The 23,893-nt window shown below is 47.3% G+C and overlaps 2 protein-coding genes across 3 annotated transcripts in view; one reads left to right on the forward strand and one right to left on the reverse strand.

The window, feature by feature from the left end:
* Nucleotides 1-12,157, reverse strand: part of SARM1 (sterile alpha and TIR motif containing 1) — a 21,130-nt gene extending 8,973 nt beyond the window's left edge. The window contains exons 1-7 of the mRNA XM_069089823.1: nt 11,701-12,157; nt 7,185-7,803; nt 5,649-5,861; nt 4,892-4,983; nt 4,420-4,655; nt 2,872-2,974; nt 2,557-2,746 (exon numbers count right to left, since the gene is read on the reverse strand). Of these exons, the coding sequence (XP_068945924.1) occupies nt 2,557-2,746; nt 2,872-2,974; nt 4,420-4,655; nt 4,892-4,983; nt 5,649-5,861; nt 7,185-7,803; nt 11,701-12,152 (1,905 nt within the window). The 5' untranslated portion in view covers nt 12,153-12,157. The remainder of the gene's footprint in view (nt 1-2,556; nt 2,747-2,871; nt 2,975-4,419; nt 4,656-4,891; nt 4,984-5,648; nt 5,862-7,184; nt 7,804-11,700) is intronic.
* A 210-nt stretch (nt 12,158-12,367) lies between these two features.
* Nucleotides 12,368-22,641, forward strand: VTN (vitronectin). Of its 2 annotated transcripts, XM_069089824.1 has the most exons (10): nt 12,368-12,445; nt 13,320-13,445; nt 16,018-17,134; nt 17,359-17,478; nt 18,018-18,329; nt 18,477-18,616; nt 19,046-19,202; nt 20,565-20,717; nt 21,707-22,039; nt 22,349-22,641. In XM_069089824.1, exons 3-10 carry the CDS (start codon nt 17,077-17,079, stop codon nt 22,465-22,467), a joined length of 1,392 nt encoding a protein of 463 aa, XP_068945925.1. In that variant the 5' UTR covers nt 12,368-12,445; nt 13,320-13,445; nt 16,018-17,076; the 3' UTR covers nt 22,468-22,641. The 2 variants fall into 2 exon arrangements, with proteins under 2 accessions (XP_068945925.1, XP_068945926.1); XM_069089825.1 differs by lacking the exon at nt 13,320-13,445 and having other exon boundaries at nt 12,383-12,445.
* Nucleotides 22,642-23,893: the final 1,252 nt, after the last annotated feature.

Here is a 23,893-nt window from a genome sequence, read left to right on the forward strand (position 1 = left end):
AAGAAAGAAAGAAAGAAAGAAAGAAAGAAAGAAAGAAAGAAAGAAAGGAAGGAAGGAAGGAAGGAAGGAAGGAAGGAAGGAAGGAAGGAAGGAACAGAGAGACAGAGATATAGAAAGAGACAGAAAGAGACTGAGACAGAAACAGAAAGAAACAGGCAGAGAGACAGACAAGAGAATAAAAGAGACCGAGAGAAAGAGAGACAAAGACAGAGTAAGAGAGAAACAAAAAGACAGAGAGAGATTGAGAGAGGGACAGAGAGAGGAAGAGAGAGGTAGAGATGGACACGGAGCAGACAGACAGACACTGACATGCCAGGAAAATATTAGCAGTGGATTTCATTACTGACTCCTTATCTCTAGGTCTCTTTGTCTGTCTTCCTCTCCCTCTCCTCCACCCTCCCTCTCTCTCACTTCCTAGCTGTGTGTCCTGATTAAATCACTCGACCCTGTTTGCCTCAGTTTCCTCATCTGTAAAATGAGGTAGAGATGGAAATAGCAAACCACTCTAGTATCTCTGCCAAGAAAACCCCAAATGGAGTCATGAAGAGTCAGACACAACTGAAAAATTACTGAGTAAGAACAACACTAGGGAGTCATTGATAATTCTTAAGCAGGGGAAGTGACACAGTCCTGCTCTACCTTTCAGGAAGCTTTTCTGAGATGAGTTTGTATTTCTCTGGCCACCCTGTTGGAGCAGAGATCCTGACTCCCTCCCATGACCGAGATCATGATGAATCCCTTGCTCATTCTGAATCCTAACTGTTTGAAGACTTATCATGTGATGAGAGAGCATAAAGGGACATGTGAGGCCATCAAATTCAACTCCCTCATTTTACAGGTGAGGAGATTGAAGCCCAGAAAGGCGATGACTTGCTCAGGGTCACACAGCTAGTAAGGGTCTAAGAGGCAGGATTTCCAACCTGGGTCTTCCAGACTCCAAGCCCAGTGCCCAATCCACTGTGCCACCAGGCAACCTCCAGGGAAACATGCTTGATTTGGTTTATGGGATGTTCCCAGAAACCTTAGCCAGAACCTTGTAGTCATCACCAAAATGGAATGTCAGTCCCTTGAAGGCAGGGACTGTTTTGTGTTTGTCTTTGTATGCCCACGGCCTAGAACAGATGTCTAGAAAATGTCAAACATCTTGTGTCCAGCTCTTTTCTTTTTCATCAGCATGGGGAACTCTCAGTAAGGAAATCTCTTGCATCAAACCACATCAGCACCTCATTTGTAATGCATAGTGAGCTGCCCATGAAACTGAGAGCTTGGATGAATTTCCCAGAGTCACCCAAACAGTATGTGTCAGGGGCAGGGCCTGGACTCCTGTCTTCCAGACTCCAAGATTCTATGCAAGAAGTCAATGCAGTGTCTTACCTTGCACCCCCTCAGAATAAATAATTGTTAAATTGCATTGAGTAACTGAGTTTGTAAGTATCAAAATCGAAATGCAGTGGAACACAGCAGGTGGAGAGCCAGCCTTCATGAGGGAGAGAGGGAGACCCATTTTCAAGTCTTGTACTGGCTGTGGGACCCTGGGGAATGCCTTTAGGCTGTCAGGCACTTCTTGAAGACTCTAAGTTCCAGACTAGTGCTGAATTACACTGGTGGAGGGGGTTTCCTCACTGGGAGATGTCTATATCAATGAAATCCCAGGTTTAGTGATAAAAACCCAAATGTATATCCCCATAGTGTAGTGTTCAGAACACAACAGGCACTCAGGTGCTGTAGGATAATTGGTCACCAAATTACCTTTTAGAGTTGTCTAATGTTTGGACACTCGTTATTGCTGTATTTTCTAAAATGGTGGAAGTTCCATGAAAGGTAGAGGCAAGACAGGAAAGAATCTAATTTGCCTTTTTTGCTATTGAGGGAACTCGTGGAAATAAGTGATTTGCCCATGCCCAAAGAACCTCAGAGATGGAGAGGACCTCGGAGGCTGCCTGATTTGATGGGTTCCTGAACAGGAATCAGGAATTCCCTCAATGTCATCACCTATAAGTGCTTAGCTAGACTGGGCTTGGAGACCTCCAATGATGGGAAGCTCATTACCTCCTGAAGAAGCCCATTGGATTTTTGAGCTGCTTTGATTGCTCACTCTGTGATGAGTCCAGCCTAGAACCCAGGTTGCTAAATGCCCAGTCCAGGGCTTTGTTCATTCTGCTCCATTGAGGAAGGGAACAAGCATTTATTAAGTGCCTACTATGTGCTAGGCATTGTACTGAACACTTTACAAATGTCTCATTTGATCCTCACAATAACCCAGCTGCTATTAGTATTCTTATTTTGCAGATGAGGAAACTGAGGCAGAGAGTAGTCAAGTGACTTGCCCAGGGTCACACAGCTAGTAAATTTCCAAGGCTAGATTTGAACACAAGACTGTACTACCTAATTTAGCCACCAGAGCTTAGCACACATTATGCCTGGCACATGGTAGGCTTGTTGATTTGACTTGACTTGAGATAAGAAGACTCATTCTGGGTCCTTTGAAAACAAATGCTAATGATGAACAACAGTGTCCCTAGGCTTGTTGGGGGCTGCGAAGGGGAGGGTGTTTACCTTATGTACCCAGTCCTTGCAGTCATGATCCTGCATACATTTGTCCAGTGCTCCAGAGGACAGTACCAGCACAAAGTTCCGGGCTCCCATGACACTCTGGATGAGCTTGTCCTCAAACTTGCCAGCTTCCAGCTTCTCCACGTCAATGAAGACACTGAAGCCATGTAACTGCAGGTGTACCTTCAGAAGACTGGGAAGAGGGAGCTTTCATCTACACGTGCTCAGTCCTCCCCACTGACTGGCTTGGGCTTAGCCAGGTTGAGTTCTTCTGGTGCCTTCAGGACAGGGCTCCCACCCCTACCCCCAAACCCTCACCTGGCAAGCTGGGAGCCTGAGCTCCGGCGGTAGCTGATAAAGACATCGGGGTTCTCAAAGCTGGACTTGCAGCCACTGCAAGGCAGGGGTGAGTGCAGCATCTCTGATGAGGCATGAAGAGAAGGAAGGAGGGGCCAGGGTCATTCCTCTCCCCATCTTCCCCTCCAACCCACAAAGACAAACTGTTTCTGCAATCTCCTGTCCCTCCTGGGGGGAGTTTCTAAGAAATTCCATGGAATTTCTAAGACACAGGGAAACCTGGCCACTGATGGGATAACGTTGCAAGGAAGTTGGCATGTATGCTGGGCTTCTGCCTTCCCAGACTGTTGGAAAAAGGACAACCCCTGTGCCAGCATTGTGTTCACGCTCACATGTGCACACACACAGACACACACAACTGCCTGGGGAAAACCAAAGTGACACAGAGAGCCAGGCTCACAGAGCTGCAGACCTGCAAGGTACCTTTGTGATCACCTCATTTAATCCCCTCCTGTTAAACTGGGGAAGCCCAGGGGTTGCTGGGGCAGTGGTGACTTGTCTAGGTGGCTTAGCAAATCAACGACAGAACCAAGCCTAGAGCTCAGATTTCCTGGCTCACTGGCTCAGGCTCTTTAATGAAAAATCTCACTGGACTCAAAAGAATCTGAAGAAACCTGGGGCTGTGTAACCACACCACTGGGAGACCTCTCTGAGCTTGTCTCCTCATCTGAAAGGGGACAAAAATCATACCTGAAGTACTGAATTCACAGGATCGTTGTGAGCATCAAATGAGGTTAAGTGTGTAAATTTTTTGTGAATTGGCAGATGTCGGCTATGATGATTATTTGTTATGATTCTTCTTATCAATAGCTAGCATTTATGGAGCCTGTGTGTAATTTACAGAGCTGCACAAAGGCTCTTTGAGGTAAGTGCTACTATCATCCCCATTTCACAGATGAGGAAACTGAGGCTTAGAGTGGGCAAATGGCTTGCCCAGGGTCACACAGCTAAAAAGTGTCTATGGCAAGATTCATTCTCAGATCTGCCGGACTCATCCAGTACTCTGTACATTACCTAGCCATCATGCCTCCTGCCTTTGGGAAGGAAGGAGCTGTTACAAATCAATGTTTGCTGAACAAATCAATGTGTCAAGGGGATCAACTGTAAAAATAAACCCTGGCTGGGGAGAGGAAGGCGGGGCGGAAGGTCTACCCAGACCTAGGAGGCAGACAAAGAAGAACCTTAGAACATAGAATATTAAGACCAAGATATCTTAGAGATTACTTTGTAGATCATAAATTAAGACCCAGAAGGGAGAGTGACTTGCCCAAAGTCACATGGAAAGTCAATGGCTGAACTGGGACTAGTATCTGTACCTCCTCAGTCCTAACTAGCCCAGTGTTCTGTTTGCCATGGGCTGCCTCCATAGGTAATAAGTTTCCCATCACTTGAGGTATTCAAGCAGAGTCCAGATGACCATTTGCAGAGGGGTTACAGGTTAAGTCTGAGGTCCCTACCCACTCTGAGATTCTATGACCTGTGGCATACGGCAGGATAGGGACATCTCACCACGGGCAGCAGTAAGGATTCGAACCCGGTGGAAGCCGACGTGGATGCCGCAGTCCTCCTGGAGCTGCTGCTCAGAGACCCGATGTAGCAGCGTGCGGTCCACACCACAGCTCACCAGTCCATAGGTGTACTGGCGGAATCGGGGGTCCAGGCTCCCCAGCCAGTCTGCAAGGTTGCTGCGATCACATGTTGCGTAGTTGGCAAAGGTCTTTAGTTCTGTGAGCTCTCGAGAGAACCTGCAGCCCCCAGGGGCGGCAGAGGTAGGGTCAAAGTTGGGCAAGGGCAAATGGATCCAGGGCGCAGGATACACCCCAAGTGGAGGTGGGTTTAGGGGTGCATTGGACAGTTAGCACTTACAGGAAGGGGCTCAGCACGTATGAAAAAGTCATGTCTGCCATGGGGCAGAGTGGGAATGAAAAGGGGACTGTCAGACAGGCATGGGGGGGTGGAGCTCCCCCCACAACCTCCATACCTCTTCCGAGTGATGGCAGATTTCATTCCCAGGTCATCTCGGAGCTCTTCCTCTGTCAGACGAAGCAGCAGGTCTCCATCTATCTGATGCTCCTGGAGGTGGGCAAGAGGGGAGAGTTGGAAGGTGTGTATATGTCAGGGGCAGAGGGGGGGAGACCCACAGGCTCTCTCTCTCCACTTTCCGAAGCACTCTCCACTCAAAGCCCACCCCAGTCAATCTCGGGCATCAAAGCTATGAGGGAGAATGCAAGCTTTCCAGGATGTGTGTAGAGGTGTTTGGGGAAGTCCCTCAGGAAGTGAGCGGACTGGGGAGAAACAGACCCTTCAGGTGGGTAAAATGTCATTTAACTTTGATCCCAAAACCACCCTCTGCCCACCTTCCAGACACCTGAATTCCCACCATTAGAGTCGCTACATTGGGTTAAGGCATTGTGTTTCCAGAAGGTCCCTCTTTACATGCACAGATGTTTCCTGAGAAGGGAAGCATATTCAAAATGTCAGGTCCTTCTACTATCCCCCGGTGAAGAACAAGGCCAGAAAGAATGAGAAATAGAATGTATAAAATTTGAAGGGGTTAGAAAAAAGGTCTGGGATTAGGAAGGGATCAAAGCCCAGACTGCTATTCCCCAGAAGGCACTGCCTCAATGTGGCACCCCAAGTGGGCAGGGAGAGGAGCCTCATGAGGGCAGGAAGTACCTGGAAGATGTGAGGGGCCCAGGCCATCTAGGTGGGTTGGGTGGAGGTAGGGAGGTCCTTACCCAGAAGCGCTCACAGTACTTGGAGAAGCCAATCTGCTGTAGCCAGGTTTGTACCTCGGCCTCCTTCCAACTGGGTACAGAAGGCAGGATACGCCGGGGCACTTCCTCACCCACTAGGCGCAGCGCCCGCTTGGCCAAAGCGGATGTGGTGCCATTGGTTGAATAGGAAACCAGACGCTTCAAGCTCTGTGTGGCTCCGATCTCACTGAACACCTGGAGGAAGGACACCAGAGGATGGTATTGCCCAGGAAGGGATAGAGGAAGGCATAGCCCTGAAGGGCCCAAGGAACCCACTTTAGATCCCTGGTGTCCAGTAAGCCCCAGAAGCTCCTTCTCTAGTAAGCCCCCCAAAAGCTCCATCTCTAAGAGTCATTCCATCTCTAGACTTATGATCCAGGATTTCTTCAAGCTTGACTTTCTCTCAAGAGGTCCAGAAAGTCTTCTCCTAGCCTAACCAAGAGCAGAGAGGGCAGAAGTAGAGAATCAACAAGGGCAAAAGCCAGGAAACCCAAGGTCTTGTGTCTAGGGCCATCCAGGTTGCCAAATGCCCTGGATTTTGAACCAATATCCCTGTCTGGCTGCTTTCCCTACATTCCCTCTTGCTATCCCCCCACCTCCTGTCTTGATTCCATTGTTCAGTCATGACTGACTCTTCTGTGAGTTTTTAGAGTTTTCTTGGCAAAGATACAGGACTGGTTTGCCACTGCCTTCTCCAGCTCATTATATAGATGAGGAAACCAATGAAAATGGGTGAAGTGACTTACCCAGGGTCACACAGCTAGTGTCTGAGGCTGGATTTGAACTCAGGTCTGTACTACCTGGCTGCCCCCTACCACTTTGAACTCTCTCATTGTTCCTTCTCTCTTCACTTCCCCCACTATCTCACTCCCCCTCTAGGCCTTGTCATCCTCTATTTATCCCCCAAGTCTCTGTTATCCCTTTCCACAATTCCTTCATTCCTCTCTTCCCTCACTGTCCCCATGATTTTCTTTGTCTCTTTTCTTCCCTCTGCCACTTTTCTCTTCATCTTCCATTCCACTACACTTTTGGTCTCTATGTCCTGTCATTCTCATTTCCCATCCATCCCCCATAATTTTCTTCCTCCCTCCTCTATCCCCATCAATCTTCTCTTTCTCCATCCTTCACCATCTATCTTCTCCATCCCCATGCCTATTCACCCCCTGTGTCCCTCCTCTCCTCCCATCATTCTCCTCCACATCCTCTATTGAATTATCTTTCCTGTCCTTTCCCCGTCATTCCCCTCCTCTCTTCCCATTCCCTGTCATTTCCCTCCTCATCCATCTGCTATATATGGAACAACTTGAGCACTTAATAAATGCTCCATCCATCTGTTAGTTCATCCATTCATCCATCCACCCATCCATCCATCCATCTCCCTTCCCTCAATGCTTCCAACGTCCTTTCCTCATCCATTCCATCCTCCTCCCGCCCCTCTTCCCTTTTCCTTTCCCCTCCTGGGCTCCTCTTCTCACCTCTACCCTGGTCCCTTCTATCCTTACCCCCACCCCTACACACCTTACTCTTGCCCTGGAGACTTTTTATGGCCGCCTCGGCACAGAGGTAGAAGGCCCCTATGCACTGTGCCTCCAGGCGCGAGGAGTCCAGCAAAGGCACGAGGCGCTGCAGGTCATCGGCCGCCCGACCCTGGCTCGTGTCACTGGCGTCCACTAAGCAGCGGGCGAAGCGCCCGGGGTCCAGGGAAGCCACAAGGGGCTCCACGAGGGCCAGGGTGCCAGAACGCTCCACCTCGCGCTCGATCTCCTTGTTGGTGGCCAGCACCGCGACTGCCAGGCAGGCGTGAAGCCGAAGCAGCTCGTCGTCCTTGGAGAAGGCCAACGGGAAGAGCCACTCCGCTGCGCGCTTTTCCACCATGCGCCTTTGGGCCGTCTGGCCGCCGTGCAGGGCGCAGTTAGCCAGGGCTAGGGCGCAGTGGCGCAGGAGGGCCGAGTCTGTGCGGCGGCACCAGAAGAGTACCGCGTCCAGGCCTCCCGCGGCTATTAGCCTCTGGCACGTCTCCTCTGAGTGCTTGAACATGTGCTCCAGAATGCCCGCGGTGCTGCGCGCCAGCTCCAGGGGCTCCCGCTCCTTGGCAAGGTTCAGAATGACACCCAGCCCGATGCGAGCCACCCGGTCCCTTAAGGGAGATGGGGAGGGGGTATTAGAGGAGGGTGGTGGAGACTAGAGGCAGACAGAGGGCCCTCGGGGATAAGTCTAAGGGGAACATAATCCCAGCCGAGATCAGAAGATTCGAAGAAGTTCATATTTCAGTTCCGACTTAGTAGCTGTGCTACCTTAAACACATTCTTCTGTGAAACCAGAAGCTTGCTACCTGACTGGTTCAGAGATGTAAAGTTGGTAAGTACCTTAGAGACCAAGAGCCCAACCCTCTCATTTTACACGCATGAAGAAACTGAGGCCTAGAGAGGTAACATGATTAGAGGGACAGGGTTTATTCTGCACTAAAGTCAACCCCACTCCACCCATTCAAATTGTCAAAGCTGAAAAAAAAAAAAAAAGATGGTAACTGACCATGCTGGCAGGACTGTGAGAAGTTAGGCACAGTTGATGTACTGTTAGTGGAGCTGTAAACTGACCCAACCATTCAGCATAATTATGCAAGAAAAGTGAGTAAGTAGTCTGCTTTGACCACTGATACTCCTACTGGGCATGTAGCCCAAGGAAATCAAAGACAAAAAAACCATGGTCTAATATATTTTTCAAAATATTCCAATCAGCACTTTTTTTTTTTTTTGTGGTAGCAAAGAACTGGAAATAAAATAGGAAATAAAATAAAATTCCCCCATAAATTGAGGAATGGCTAAAAAAAACCCAAACTATGGTACATGAATACTAGTGTGCAAGAAGAAGTAATGAATAAGAGGAATTCAGGAAAACAGAAAGATTTGTTTGGACTGATGAAATGAGTAGAATGAGCAGAAATCAGCAGAACTATAGGCACACAACATCTACAAAATTATAAGCAAAAAGATCACTAAGTTCAATTGTGAATAGTGGGAAAATCAATGAAGATCCCAGAGAAAAGGTATGAAAGCATATTCTCCATAGTAGAAGTTATAGGATTAATAAGAAAGAATACTAAAATTAAATTTGTCAGGCAGTTTCTTTTGGGAGTATTTTTGCTTCATTACTCAAAGCTATCTTTCCCTCTATGAGGTAGCTAGGGAGTGAAGTGAATAGAGCTCTGGGCCTGGAGTCAGGAATATCTGAGTTCAAATCTGGCTTCAAACACTTACCAGCTTTATAACCCTCGGCAAGTCACTTAACCCTGTTTTGCCTTAGTTTCTCATCTGTAAAATGAGCTGGAGAAGGAAACAGCAACTCACTGCAGTATCTTTGCCAGGAAAGCCCCAATGGGGTGACGAAGAGTAATCCATGACTAAACAACAATTCTTCCCTCTAACTTTGCTACTCTATCCAATTCGGTTCAAGTATTTCTTAAGCACCTACTATATGCCAGGAACTAGGCTAGGTGCTGAGAATAAAAAGAAAAAAAAAGGAATAATCCCTTCTCTCAAAGAGCTTACATTCTTTCAGGGGAGACAGCATGTATACATATAAGTAGGCACCTGATACAGTGGAAAGAACTTTGGATTATGAATCAGGGGACCAAGTTCAAATTCTAGTTTTTCTATTTGTACTCATGTGATCTAGGGCAACTGACAACCCCTTCTGGGGTTCAGTTTTCTCGACTGTAAAATGGGCTGATTGGACTAGATAATCTCAAAGGTCTCTTCTATCACAAAATCCATGATCTCATGGTCCTAAGTATAAGTATGTACAAAATACAGGCAAGGTACCAATACAGATCAGCAATGCATGTGTCTGAGATAGGATTTGAACTCTGGTCTTCTTAACTCCAAGGCTAGCCCTTTATTACTACCTCACATTCACTGCTCTCAGTAACAGGTGTATTGTGTAGTATTTTGTAACACAGTCATTTGACTGTGTGTAATATTCTCCCACTATGCTGGAAGTTCCAAGAGAACAGAAGTCACTTCTTAGCCAAATTCTCCTAGCACATAGCAGGTGCTTAATACACATTTTTTAGAATTGGTTTAATTTGCATGAAGAAGCCCACTTCAAAGGCAGAGAATTTAATAAGGAGCTAGAAGTCCCTCAGAGATTATCTAACCCTCATTTTACAGATGAGGAAACTGAGGCCCAGAGAGGTTAAATGATTTGCCCAAGGTCATCCAAGTAGTAAGTGGCAGAGTCAGGATTTGAACCCAGCTGTTCAGACTCTAAATCTAGCACTCTTCCTGATACAGCCTATGGAGTTTGGGATTTCCAAAATCAGCCCTGAAGGATCAGATATCCTGGTCTGAGACATCTGGACCTGAGCAGCCTGCAGTATATGGAAGGAGCAGGAGATACCACTGTATGTGAGAGATTCCTGTAGTATAAAGAGGGAGGTAGGGCCAGGAGTGGAAGATGAGGTAATATTGCATGACCTTGGACCCCAGATCTCCAGGCCAACTCATCTGTGACGTCTTGACCACAGGTTCTGAGAGGAAGCCTGGGAGACAGAAACAGACAAGTCTCAAACCTGGGAGGGCACCCCTCTGACTGCCCCCCCCCCATCCCATCTAGAATCCTCCATCCCCAGTACCAAGAGACAGGATGAGATCATATCTATATATGAGTCAGAACTCTGAGAAGGAGCCAGGAGAGTGAGGGAGCTATAGGAGGGGAGTAAAGGAAAGCCTTCCCTAGGGTACAGCTGGTACTAGGACTGAGGCTTGAATCTTCCTCCGGCGCCTTCTCCTGCCCACCTTGTCATGGTATCCAGAGAGAACCATGGTGATGTCAGGACCCCCCCTCCACCCCCTCAGCCCCTTAGCCCCAGGGTCTCAATACCGGGGCACTGATGAATGAGTGGGAAAGATGATAGGGCCATCGGAGGAGGAAGTTGAGAAGGGAAGACTGGTTTAAGGGGAGAAGAGGTTAGTTCAGTGCCATCTCTGTTATATATGGGTACCCATTGATGAAAGGATCAGCGCCTTTTCCCAGACAACTTGTATCTAAATCCAATCCCATAACCTTGCCTCTGTTCCTCTGCCTCCCTTTCCAATCACCAGGGAATCCCAGGTTCTTCCATTCGAAGGCCTAGATCTGGCACTAGAACCCCGACTTTGGCTGGTTTAAATGACCATAAGAGCTGGGGTTGGACCCAGTTGTCTATGAGGTTGTTACAATACATGAAAGTAGTAGGACATGTGTATATGGAGGCATTTCCTCCCCCAGCACAGACACAACTCCTCTAGGTATACAAGAACGAGAAAGTAAGGGATGATTCCAGCACATTTATACAACTGAGGGAGGGTGGGAGGAAATTTGTTTCTGCTTCCCCTCCTACTCTTCACTGGACCATAGAATTCAGAGTTTGGAGATTAATTAAATCCTATGCTACAAAAATTTTGCTAAATCGAATGCAACTCCTCCATTTTACAGATAGGGAAAGGGAGACCTAGGATCTTCCCAGGAACTGTGCCACCCTCAGTTTTCCTGTACTGCTATGGAAGGGCCAACCAAACTTTTAACTCTGCAATATTTTCCATATTTTTCTAGTTCTGTGGCCGGATCAATAATGTATGAGGATATGTTTTCCATTGAGGATTTTTGCAACTGTAAATGCCACCCTTCTTTCTTAGAGGTAAATGAGATGATAATATTTTCTGGAGACCATTTACATGAACCCATAGTTATATTGATAAACTGAGGCTGGATCCACTTTAGTAATAGAATCCTTGATTCATGTGTAGAATCCAAGGGGTGAGGGATGGGGAAACAGTAATACCTTAAAGCAAAGGAGCTATTGCTCTCCCTTGATATGAAAACCCAAATGCCTCACTTTACAGATGGGGAAACTGAGGCCAAGACTTTCCAATAACTTTCTAAACTCTGTCCAATAGCTGTCAATCTCAGTTCCTATGTACTATTCTTAGAAAATCCAAGCGCCTTCTCCCAATCTCGGGGATCCAGAGCCCCAGGGATCTCTGGGCCCCCTTACCTGTTTTCAGCCACCAGGATCTGTTCCAGCAGCTGAGCCGCTAGCACTCGGGTGTCCAGTTCGGATGCTTGCAGGAGCTGTAGGAGAAGGTCGAGGCCACCCTCCAGGCGGATGGCCTCACACAGCCCCTTGGCCACCTCACGTCCCACAGTGGGGATAACCCACGCCTCCTCCACCAGCTGGAACACTTCGGACAGGCCGGTGCCCACCGCCTCCGGGCTGCCCGCCTGCTTGAGCGCCGACAGCGCCAGCTGCAGCTCGGGCAGGACCCTCTCCAGGGCCCCCTGCACCTCTACGTTGGTCCCCGGCGACACCTCCCGGGCAATCCCGCCACCCACTGCCCACCAGTTGCCCCCTGTGCTCCTGGGTACGGGCACTGACAGCCGCTCCGGGCCTGACATGGTGAAGAAGCGGCAGAGTTTGTAGGCGGAGAAGAGCAGCGTCAAGACCATAGAGGCCAAGCGGTCAGGGGAACATCCCTGAGGCACAGAGCCCTGGCTCGGATGGACAGGACCTGGAGAGGGACTCTTCGATGGTCTCGAGGGGGAGTTGGGAGAAGGGATGGAGGATGGAGTCGGAAATGGAACTGGGCCAGGGGGTGGGTGGAGACTGATGGAAGAAGTTGGACGGAGAGAGGAAACGGAAGAGGGATGGGGAATGAGAAGTGGAAGGGAGGAGGAGAGGGGTTTGGTTGGGGACTAGGAGAGGAGATGGAGGGAGCGAGATGGGCCAGCTGTTGTGGAAGGTCAGCTAGGCTGGGAATGGCGCGGGAAGGGGGTGGGGAGAGGTTTGCAGAAGCAATCGGGATAAGAAGGGGAGGTGATGGAAGTCCCGGTGATGGGATAAAGGGGCAGGGGTGGAGGATGCGGACATGGAGGGCGGACGGGGGAGGGGAGCCGGGAGGGAGGTGCCCAAGAGCGAGGCGCTGTGGTTTCAGGCTGCGGCTGGAGCTGGCGGCTGGCTCTGATGGGGCTGCTCCGCTGGGCTTGGCTCTAACTGTGATGCTCGCCAGGCCAAGGTAGGGCTCCGAGGAGGCTGAACAAAGCGACTTCACTGGGAGCTCAGAATGCTTAGCAAAGACTCCGCCCCTGCCACTGAGGGACAGGGGGAGAACCGAGAGTCCCAGCCCCTGCCTTGCTCAGCTCTGGCTCAGGCCCCGCCCCTACTCTCCTCTGCAGGCTCCCCAAACGTAAGGTCTAGGGGAGGAGCTGCTTCCTGCTGGTCCGTCCCCTGGGAAAGCACCCTTTAAAGGAGGCTTGGGGTGCATCCCTCCTCCGGGCATCCCAGGAACATCTGGTGGCTCTCTAGGAACCGCAAATGTCTCCTAACTATTCAGAAAAACTTTTCCCAGTGAATTTACAAATGAATTCTATAAAAAGTTTAAAGATTAAACCTCATACTACAAAAATTTTGCCAAATATTAGAGAAAAAAGGCACCTTATCATACTCCTTTTAAAAAAGATTATTTTATTTTCTCAATTACCCGTAAAAAACAATTTTTAACATTTTACATAATTTTGAGTTCCAAATTTTTTCCTTCTCTCCCCTCCCCTTCAGAAGGTAAGCACTTTGATATAGATTATAAATGTGAAGTCATGCAAAACATATTTCCATATTAGCTATGTTGCAAAAGAGAATGCAGATCAAAAAAAGAAAAAGAGGAAAAAACCCAAGAAAAAGAAAGTTAAATGGAATGCTTTGATCTGCATTCAGACTCCACCAGTTCTTGGATAGTTTTTTTCATCGTAAGTCCTTTGGAATTGTTTGGGTTATTGTATTGCTGGGAATAGCTAAGTCATTCACAGTTGATCATACAGTGTTGCAGTTACTGTGTACAATGATCTCCTCGCTCTGCTTACTTCACTTTGCATCAGTTCATGTAAATCTTCCCAAGTTTTTCTGAAACCATGGTGCTTATCATTTCATTTCATTTCATTTCTTTTTGCCTTTTGGAGGGCAGTTGGGGTTAAGTAACTTGCCCAAGGTTACACGGCTAGTTTTTGTGTGGGGGTATTAAGTGTCTGAAGCTGAAACCAAACTCGGGTCCTCCTGACTCCTGGGCTGGGGCTTTACTCACTGCGCCACATAGCCGCCCCCCCTGTCATTTCTTAAAGCACAATAGTATTTCATCACAATCATATACCACTATGGGCGTCCCTTCAATTTCCAATTCTTTGCCACCACAAAAAGAGTTGCTATAAATATTTTTATCATATTCTTTTTATGAGATAATTATAATCCTGCTACCCAAACCAGTGAGGGGTATAGCAGAGAAGGAGCACTACAGACTAATCTTACTAGTAACTACTAATAAAAATTTTAAACAAAATATTAATAAAAGGTTACAGCAATATGTAAAATATTATTACCTATAACCAAGTTAGATTTATATCAAGGATATAGGTATGATACAAAATTAGAGGGATAATTGGCATAATTAGTAACTTACTACCTCTGTGACCAAACAAGGGGCAGAGGAGATTATGAAAGCTAAATACAGTAATTCACATGCTACAATTTGTTAAGCCATTATCCAACTGGATCCATGAACATTCACTCTCTTTCCATTTCCCCCCCTACAATTAAAGTGCTATGAATATTTTGTTATATTTGGGAATTTCTTTTCATCTTTGACTTCTTTATAGGAGTGTGGTGTGATGTAGGGGGGTGGAGTGTGCTGTAGGGGGATGGGGGTGGGAGTGGGCACGACTATACCCAGTAGTAGGATCACTGAGTCAAAGGTCATGAACAAATGCACAAAGGAGAACAGAAGGAAACACAGACAAGCAAGAAGGTTTTGAAAGTTACATGCTGAATTTATTACATACTTTCAAAGAAAAGCAGGTTCTAGAAAGTATGTGGTTTCACGTGCAATTCATTGTCTGATCACTAGGTGGTGCAGTGGATAGAAGGCCGTTAGTAAACAAGGTGAATGGTCATGAATTGGCTTGCGCAATGGTAGGAGTACCCATTGTGGCATGTGAATGTAACAGAATTATTGCCGTATAAGAAATGAGGAAAAGGAAGAATTCAGAGAAATATGGTGAGATTCATATGACCTGGTACAAATCAAAGAAAGTCAAACTAGGAGAATCATACAAACAGCGATTACAAAAACTAAAAAATCCCAATACCAAAACGAGGTCAGGCTGTGACTATTTGTTGTTTCCAAGCTTAGTACCAGCAAAAAAAAAAAAAATGGTGAAGCTTCTTTCCGCTTAGTAGAGAGTTGAGGGATTGTGGGTACAAAGGGTTGAATACACTGAAAGAGATAGTTTCTGTGTCACTCTTGCTTAATTGTTTTGTCTGTCCCAATGGAGAGTTCTCTAGCTAGAGGGGGAATATTAGGAAGTGACTGTGGTATGAGAACAAAAGACATCAAGGGAAATATTTTTTGTTTTTTTAAGACTCATGGAGGTGTAGAAAAGAATTTCCAGGTTTGGAATCAGAGAACCTGGGTTCAAATCCCAGCTCTGCTCTAACTTTTGGGCAAGTTACTTTCCTTGTCTGGGCCTCAGTGTATGCAACTGTAAAATGAGGGATTTGGACCAGGTGACCTGAAAAGCTCCATCCTCAGAATTAAAAAAAAAACTACCAAAAAATTGATCACATTTGGCTCCCAGGCCTTGAGCTGAATTTTCTTATCTTCTCTTTAATGTTTCATTCTCACCCACGGGGTGTGGGACTCCTATAGTCCCCTTGCCTCAGTTTACCCCTTGGTGAAATTCAGATTTGCTCTCTCTCTCTCTCTGGGGGCCTCAGGAACAGGAAAGCTTTTGTCTGCTTCAAGCTTTATGGTCTCTCCCTCCTTCAGGGTGGTTTAGTGGAAAGTTTGGATTTAGAATCAGTGCTTTTTTGTACTAACTCTGGTTCTGCTACCTATTAAATTCCTTTGGGGAAATTACTTCCCTGCTTTGTGTGTCAGGGTTTGGTTTGGTTTTATTTTCCTGCAAAATGCTGATTGAGCTAAAAAGTCCCTTTCTCCTCTAAGTCCTATGATCCCCTAGTCCCCAGGGTCAGGACAGCCCTCAGGGGCATGAAGTTTCCCAACTCTCTCCCATTAAGGACCCCATAAAGAGGGGCAGAAAAAGTGGCCCTGAATTCAGGGAAGAGGAGGGCAGACTTTTACAGATCAAAAGTCCTCTCCCTCTCCCTTATCTGCACCTCTCTCCAGGTCATTCAATAAAGAGGATGAAAATATTGTTCTTTCCCACCCCCTTACCCTCTCAGATCCCAGAGGTCTGTTAACCAGTTACCAACAGGAGAGGGTTGAAAGGTCAGGGTTGAAATTTTGATGTGCCCATTATTTTTTTTTAGGTTCCCGGCTCCTGGTGGGCTTTTCCTTCTTTACCACCTATTCTAACCAAACAGGTTGGGGAGATTCAAAACCATGTCCTTTGAGAAAAAGAGTGATGGTTGAAGAAATAAGGGATGTTAATGGAAAAGACTTGGGAAGGGTGTGATTGTTTCCTTCAAATATCTGAAGAGGTGGAGGAGAGATTTGCCTAATTTTTGTCTTTCTAGAGAGTAAGACTTTGTAGCATCCAAAGAGGATGCAAGAAGGAGTTGCTTTTTATTAAAAATGGGAAAGGAGTTAACAGTCAGAGCTGTCTGGCTGAAGGTGGTGAGCTTCCCTTATTGGAAGTATTTGAGGAGAGCCTGTATACTTTATAGGGGACTTCTCCATGGGATTGGACAAGAAGATAATGATTATAGCTCACATTTCTATGACTCTTTAAAGTTTGCAAAGCATTTTACATACCCAAAGACATTTGAGCCTCACAATAATCCTCTGGGGGGGGGGGTAGGTACTTATTTTTAACCCAATTTTACAGCTGAGTAAAGTGGCCTAGAAGAGTTAAATGACTTGACCAGTTTTACCCAATGGTTGCGTCAGAATTTGAACCTGGGTCTTCCTGACTCCTAGTTCAGTCCTCTATCTACCATGCCACATTCCTGATTGAAGTTCCATTCTGATTCTGAATCTACAAGTCCTAAATATTCCAAACATGATGATTTTGTGATAAAATTGAATGAATTTTCCATTACTGACCTAACAAAGAGATTTCAGCTTTAAAATGCCCTTAAAACAAGAATTATGCAGAATTCCATTTTCCTCCAAATTCTCCCATTCCCTCTTGGTGCTTTCAGAATTTCTAAAGAGGGAGAGTGGTAGTATTCTTTCTTCCAGATAGAGAGGACCTCTCTGGCAGATAGCTTTGACCTTCCGGTCACCGGGGAAGTGGGGAGGAAGAGGGTGGGCAAACAAAGGAGGGTAGCTCCTCCTTCCTTTCCTCCCTGCTTCTTTTCTCGGTTCATCCTTCTCTTGGAGCTCACAGCAGTTCAGCACCAGTCTGAGTCCCAACACCGAGGGACATGTCTCCGGCCTCCTTCCTAGTGATCCTCCTTCTCTGTGCTGCTTCTGCTGATCAAGGTAACAAGTCCCAGTGAGGGTTGGGCATGGGCACCAGCCTGAGCATGGCAAGAGGAAGGAATGTGCTCTGGGCACCAGCTCATATGTCCTTTCACTTCTCTGCCCATGGGCAAACATAGGCAGGAAGGGTCTTGGGTGCTTGGAGATGTCTGCCTAGCAGAAGGAACAGCTGAGACAATTTTGATCTCGTCTTCTCCCCTGGTCCCCCTCCCCACCCTATCCAGAGTCATGCCAAGACCGCTGCACAGAAGGGTTCAATTCCAAAAAGAAATGCCAGTGTGATGAACTCTGCTCCTACTATGAAAGCTGTTGTGTCGATTATGTTGAAGTCTGCAAACCCAAAGGTATGGTGCCTGCCTCCCTGCCCATTCTACTTGGGCACCATATATTTTCAAAGCTGCTGGGAGATCATTTAGGAAGTGGTCTGGGCTCCCTGTTTGGGGTGGGAAGCAGATCATCTCGAGCTACCTTGGCAAGTTACCAGCTGTGTGAACATGGGAAAGTCATTTGGCCCCTCTAAGTCTCAAGGTCTTCATCTATAAAATGAGCATAATCGTGCTTGTAATACCCCACAGGGCTGCTGGGAGATTTGTGATAATATGCTAAGTGCTTTGTAAATCCTACAATAGCACAAACATGTCAATTGTTATTATTGTCATTATTGTTAGTAGTGGTAGTCAATAAACTAATTGATAAGCATTTATTAAGCATCTACTAGATGCTAGGTACTATGCAAATCATTAGGCAAACCCAGTACCCACTCTGATGGGGGAGAATAGTAGTGTTTCTTCCCAGCTGGAACAATGCTGGGGGGTATGGTCTCTTATACACTTACTTTTCTCCAATGACAGTGCCGGAGGTTCAGGATTCTTTCTTTCCCTAGTGAATCGTGGAGATGTGTTTACCATGCCTGAAGATGAGTATGCAGATAGTGACTATGGCTTCAAGGGCACCATGGAGCCAGGCTTAATGCTGTCACCTGACGTCATCACCATGATAGATTCCGTCCCCAATGCCGGCCAGGAAACCACCCAGGGTGCTGACTTCAGTGTGTTCCAAGATCCAGAAACCACCACTGAAAATCCCTTTACAAAACCTGAAGAAGGAGAAGGGGAGCAGACGGGAGAAGTGTGCAGTGGGAAACCTTTTGATGCCTTCACCGATCTCAAAAATGGCTCCCTTTTTGCTTTCCGAGGTGCTGAGGGGGGCAGAGAGCCAAGAGGGTACTAAGCCAGAGGAACTGGAGGGGAAGGGGGGGTAAAAGGGGGAGAGGGAGGTACTGGACTTGGGAAAACGATCTGCTCAGGGTCTGCTCTCCTTTTCTCCACCTTGGAAATTCCAGGCAAGTATTTCTATGAGCTGGATGAAAAAAGTGTACTTCCTGGGTACCCCAAGCTGATACAGGATGTCTGGGGCATTGAGGGGCCCATTGACGCTGCCTTTACACGGATCAACTGCCAGGGGAAAACCTACCTCTTCAAGGTGGGAGTGAAAATAAGGTGGTATGGTGAAAGAAGGGGAAGGAATTGCTGGGGGATATCTCAGGAGGGGAGAAGGGTTAACTCTTCCTTTTGAGAAATGCCATGCACAAGGGTAACAGCATGGTTTGTAAAGGAAGATGGGTTAACTTGGAACATCAACTCCGAGGCTAAGGGCACTGTTGGAGCTCCAAGGGCAGGAGATAGGCAGCCTTTGGAGTGGGAAGAGGCATCTTCCTTAGGGAGGCAATGTGATATAGAGGAAAAAGCATCAGATTTGCAGTGGGAGAAATTGGGTTTGAATTCTGACTGCTACTGTCCACCTGTGTGATTTGGGGTAAATCACTTCCTTTCTCTGGGCCTCTGTAAAATGTAGATGACCTCAGAGATCCCTTCCAGTGAGGATCTATAATCCCAGCCTTCTTTCCCACAGGGCAGCTTGTATTGGCGCTTTGAGGATGGCATCCTGGACCCGGGTTTCCCAAAGAACATTTCAGATGGCTTCAGAAACATTCCAGACGATCTTGACGCTGCTGTGGCCCTCCCTGCCCACAGCTACAGTGGCCGAGAGCGTGCCTACTTCTTCAAAGGTTTGGGGGTATAGTGAGGGAGGAGGGAAAAGAAGAGGAAGGATCCAGACCATGAAACCAGCTAGTATAGTTATCCAGAGTGGCCTTAGGAGTATACTTGTTCCGTTTTCTAGGCCTAGTCTCCTACATCTGGATATCTGGCCACTTACACCAAGGATCCTTTGTCACTGTTTGGGTCAAAGCCTCTACCTACCTCACCATGCTAGGACAGTGTTGAAAATTAGCACTGATTTTTCCTGTTTTGACCCAGAACCCAGTGGTTTTCATCAAAAGTGACAGAACATCAGAGAGGCAGTTTGGCAAGGGAGTCACACCCGAATGAAGAAAGACCTGGGTTTGAATAGCATTAATGAGACTTATTAGCTGTGTGACCCAGTCCCTGTTTGGCCTTTACAACCTCAATTGGATCAGATGGGATACTATATGCAAACTGTTTTTTAAACCCTAGAGAAATCTCAACAATTATTATCAGGGACCCTGGAGATCATTTAGTCCAATCCCCTCATTTTCTGTAGAGGAGAAATCAGGCTGGGCTAGCTGAAGTGACTTAGAAAAATGTCTACAATCTGCCTGCAGTCCCAGACCAATGTCCTTTCCACTCCATCTCTGGGGTAGATCTTGAGTCTGCCCCACCCTCAAGCCCTTTTCAGGTTGAGAGAGAGGCACATGAATGTGCCAGGCAGCTAGGTGACTCAGTAGCTAGAGAGCACTGGGCCTGGAGTCAGGAAGACCTGAGGCCAAATCTAGCTTCAGACACTAGCTGTGTGACCCTGGGCAAGTCACTTAACCTCCATTTGCCTTAATACTCTGGAGAAGGAAATGGCAAACCACTTCGGTACCCTTGGCTGAGAAAACCCTGTGGACAGCAGTGACATGCTATGGTCCAGGAGTAGTGGACCATGACTGAAGAACTGAACAAATGTGCCGGGCACTCTACTAGGCCAGTGACAAATAGTGTCTCATTTGATCCTCATAATAACTCTAATGTCCCTAGCTGGGAGGCAGGTGTTATTATGATCTCCAAATTATGAGGCAGAAAGAGGTGAGGTGAATTAGCTAGGATCACTAGAAAGTATCTGAGGCTGGATTTGAACTCAGGCCTTCTTGACAGCAGGCCCAGCACTCTGTTCACTGCACCACCTAGTTAAATGAATAAGACTATTGATAGTCTATTTCTAACCCTTAATCCTGCTCTTTGTAGGATTATGGATGTAGAATTTGGGGGGAATTTAGAGATCATCTAGGCCAATGCTCTCACTATATAGATGAGGGACCCAATTCCTAGGGAAGAGGAGTAACTTGGTTAAGGGTAAAGACCGGCTAGTCACTTCCATGACCTGTTTGCCCTTCCCTGTCCCTTAGGAAATCAGTACTGGGAGTATGAGTTCCACCAGCAGCCCAGCCAGGAGGACTGTGAGGGGGGCACCATGTCCACGGTATTCGAGCACTTTGCTGTCCTACAGCTAGATAGCTGGCGAAGCATCTTTGAACTCCTCTTCTGGGATGATGAATCAGGTATCCTGTGCCCTCTCTGCTTCCAGGACAGACAGGCACATGTGCCAGGCACTGTCCTACGCACTGGGGAATTAATAAAGAAGAACCAAAGGCAATGCCTGGCTTCAAGGAGCTTCCACTCCAATGGGGGAATGGCAGGACCTCTCAGGGCCTCACCTGAGCCCCCAGCCCTGGGCATGATTAACCTCTCCCCGCCCCCATTTGGTATGGTTGTGGCTGGGATCCTGATGAGATATAGGAGGCCTTTGGGAGGAGAGGAAGCCCACAGAGTTTATGACCTTACAATCTCTGTTTGCTTAGCTTTAGACTTTGCTTCTATTGACCCAAGCCCCAACTTGGCTCAGCTCAGAGCCCACACTTTGGACTTTGTCTGGTGTGGCCCAGGAGGCACAGTCTAGAGAGGGAGGGGTCGGAAATAGTGGAGGGGGAGGCTCAGAGAGTTGGAATAGGGAGATCCCCTTCCTCCAAACCCCAAGGTTGGGGGACAAGGGAAGTACTTTCTCAGAGGTGGTCTTCTGGAGGGTGGGGCAAAAATCAGTAGAGGGTCTAATACGGTGAAAGGGACAAAGAATTGAGGGTCAGGAGGGGCTGGGCTCTATACTAACACATGGTGTGGTGGAAAAGAATATTGCATTTCCAGCCAGGAGAGCTAGGTTTAAATTTCAGTTCTGCCACTTACTACCTGTGTGACTTTGGGAAAGACATTTGACCTTCTGGGCCTCATTTTCCTCATCTGTAAATTGAAGGAATTGGATTGTAAGTCCCTTTCCAGCTCTAACTGTATGACCTTGGGGAAGTCACTTCCCTTTTCTGGACCTTGCTTGCTCTCTTTGTAAAATAAGAATGTTGGGCTAGATAATTCTGAGCTTGTTTCCACCTTGGTCATCAGGAAGATGGGTACAAGAGTGTCAGGGTTGTAGCTGGGGGTGTGTGTGGAGAGTTCTGTGGGCTACCTTTCACAATGACCCATTCTTTGTTTGGCCTTCCAGAAGGAACAAGTGGCCCTTGGCTCATCAATCAGCACTGGAAGGGGGTACCCAATAGGGTGGATGCTGCAATGGCCGGCCGCCTCTACTTCTCCTCCCCATCTTCTTCCCAGTCTGATTTGATTCGGAAGCGCAAGGCCAAGGCCAAGGCCAAGGCCAAAGCCAAGCGCCTCCGTAAGAGGAAACGCTATGGGTCCCTGCGGAGTCGCCACTCTCGCCGCTCCCGGGACACCTGGAGATGGCTGTCTTCAGAAGAATATGGGGCAGACTATGACTTCGAGGTGTTCCAGCCATCCCAGTGTGAGCCCATCCAAAGCATCTATTTCTTCGTGGGAGGTGAGCTCCCCTCTCTCCTCCCCTTTCTGTTCTTCCTCTTTCCCCCTCTCCCCCCCCTCTCTTTTTCTCTCTCCCCCAGTCCCAGAGCCCAGTCTGCATCCTACTTCCAGTAACCATCTCAGGTCTGACCATGGGGCCGAGGGTTCAGGAGCTCTAGCCTACCTCTCTTCCTCCAAATCCCCTCCACCTGCACCCCTTGCGCCAGGAAGAACAGAGAACCACTATCCCTTGCAGAACGGATGGGAGAGGGCTCTGGGCTGGAGAGAGGAGTATAGCCTCACTATACAAACACCCTGTTCTCTCTTTCAGACAAGTATTACCGGGTTAACCTTCGAACCAAGAGGGTGGACACTGTAGCTCCTCCGTACCCACGCAGCATTGCCCAGTACTGGCTGGGCTGCCCATCTCTGAGTACTTTTGAGAAATGAGCTGAATTCCCACAGCCCAAACACCTCTGGGAGGCCCCCAGATCTGATCCAATTCAACAAGGACTTTTCCAGGGTATACTATGCCCAGGGGACTGTGCAAGGCTTACAATGGCCAAAGGAAACATTGTCCCAATCATGGTGTGTGCTTTTAATAAAGTCCTTTTGGCCTATGGAGTATTTTTAAAAATTGTTATTGATCGTAGATTCAGAGCAGAGGGGGAACCTTGGGGGCCACTGAATACAACTCCCTGCCTATTCTGCAGATGAGAAGTATGAGGCAGCAAGAGCTTAAGTGATTTGTCTAGAGTTACACACCAAATAGTGTCTGTCTGAAGTAAGATTTGAACTCAGAACTTGGCTCCAAGGCCAGTGTTCTAGTCCCTGAATCCTATAATTGCTAGTGGATAGGACACTGAGCTTGGAGTTGGGAGGACGCATATTCAAATCCTGCCTTAGACATCAATTTATGTGTGTGACCTTGGGCAAGTCACTTAACAAACCTCTTTCAGTCTCAATTTTCTTATCTGTGAAATGGTGATAATAACAATAGCATTGACTTTACTAGGTCTTTGAGATCATCAAATGTGATAACAGATGTAAAGCACTTATATAAATGCTGTTCTTATACCATACTGTATGTGTGTGTGTGTATATATATATATATGATATACATACATATACTCCCTGATATTTATATCTATATTTCTGTTGTATGTAGGGAGAAAGAAAGAGTGAACCGCACATGTAGATAAGGGCCTGGCTTGTGGCAAGGCCTCTCACGTAGCTCCAACAGAGGCACCATAGACATCTCTAGCTTCTTGTCCTCTCACCCTTCTCCAAGGGAGACTTTCATTCCTGCCAGGAGAGAAAAATGGAAGTTGGGGCCATAGGCTGCTCTCTGCTCTCCTCAGAAAGAGGGAGCCCTGAACCAGAAGTGTGCCTATCTATGCCCTTCAGTATTATTAGTCTAGGGGATATGACAGGGTTTGAGCCAACACCTGATCACTTTGTCATTTCCAGGGGGAAGAGGGATCCCAAATGCTGTATCTAAAGTTTGCCCCCTTTCCCACCAAATATCAGTTTCTCAATGAATAGACATAGCAAATAAACTCATTTATCCAAATCATAGCGAAACAGAAATCAGAGAAGGTATACATAGGAGAATCTATCCAGACAATACGGAGGGAAGGAGCTCATCTGTTGGAGAGGAGAACTTGGCTCAGCCAAGACAGTCCTGGCTCCTACGCCAGGGAAACTCTCTGATGTCTCTTGAGTGGCTAGCTGGGAATAGGGATGTGATAGAGACCACCTGTTCCCCTCATGTTCCTCAGTCTTTTCCTTCAGCAGCCAGCTTGAAGCTGGAAGTCAGAAGCCCCCAAAGCAATCAGATACTTGAAAGGTCCCAAAGAAGATTTAAATCTGATGA

This window comes from Petaurus breviceps, unplaced genomic scaffold (genome assembly GCF_028583685.1).
Source record: "Petaurus breviceps papuanus isolate PSGF00001 unplaced genomic scaffold, PetGlider_PUasm1.0 186, whole genome shotgun sequence".
Classification (NCBI taxonomy): Eukaryota; Metazoa; Chordata; class Mammalia; order Diprotodontia; family Petauridae; genus Petaurus; species Petaurus breviceps.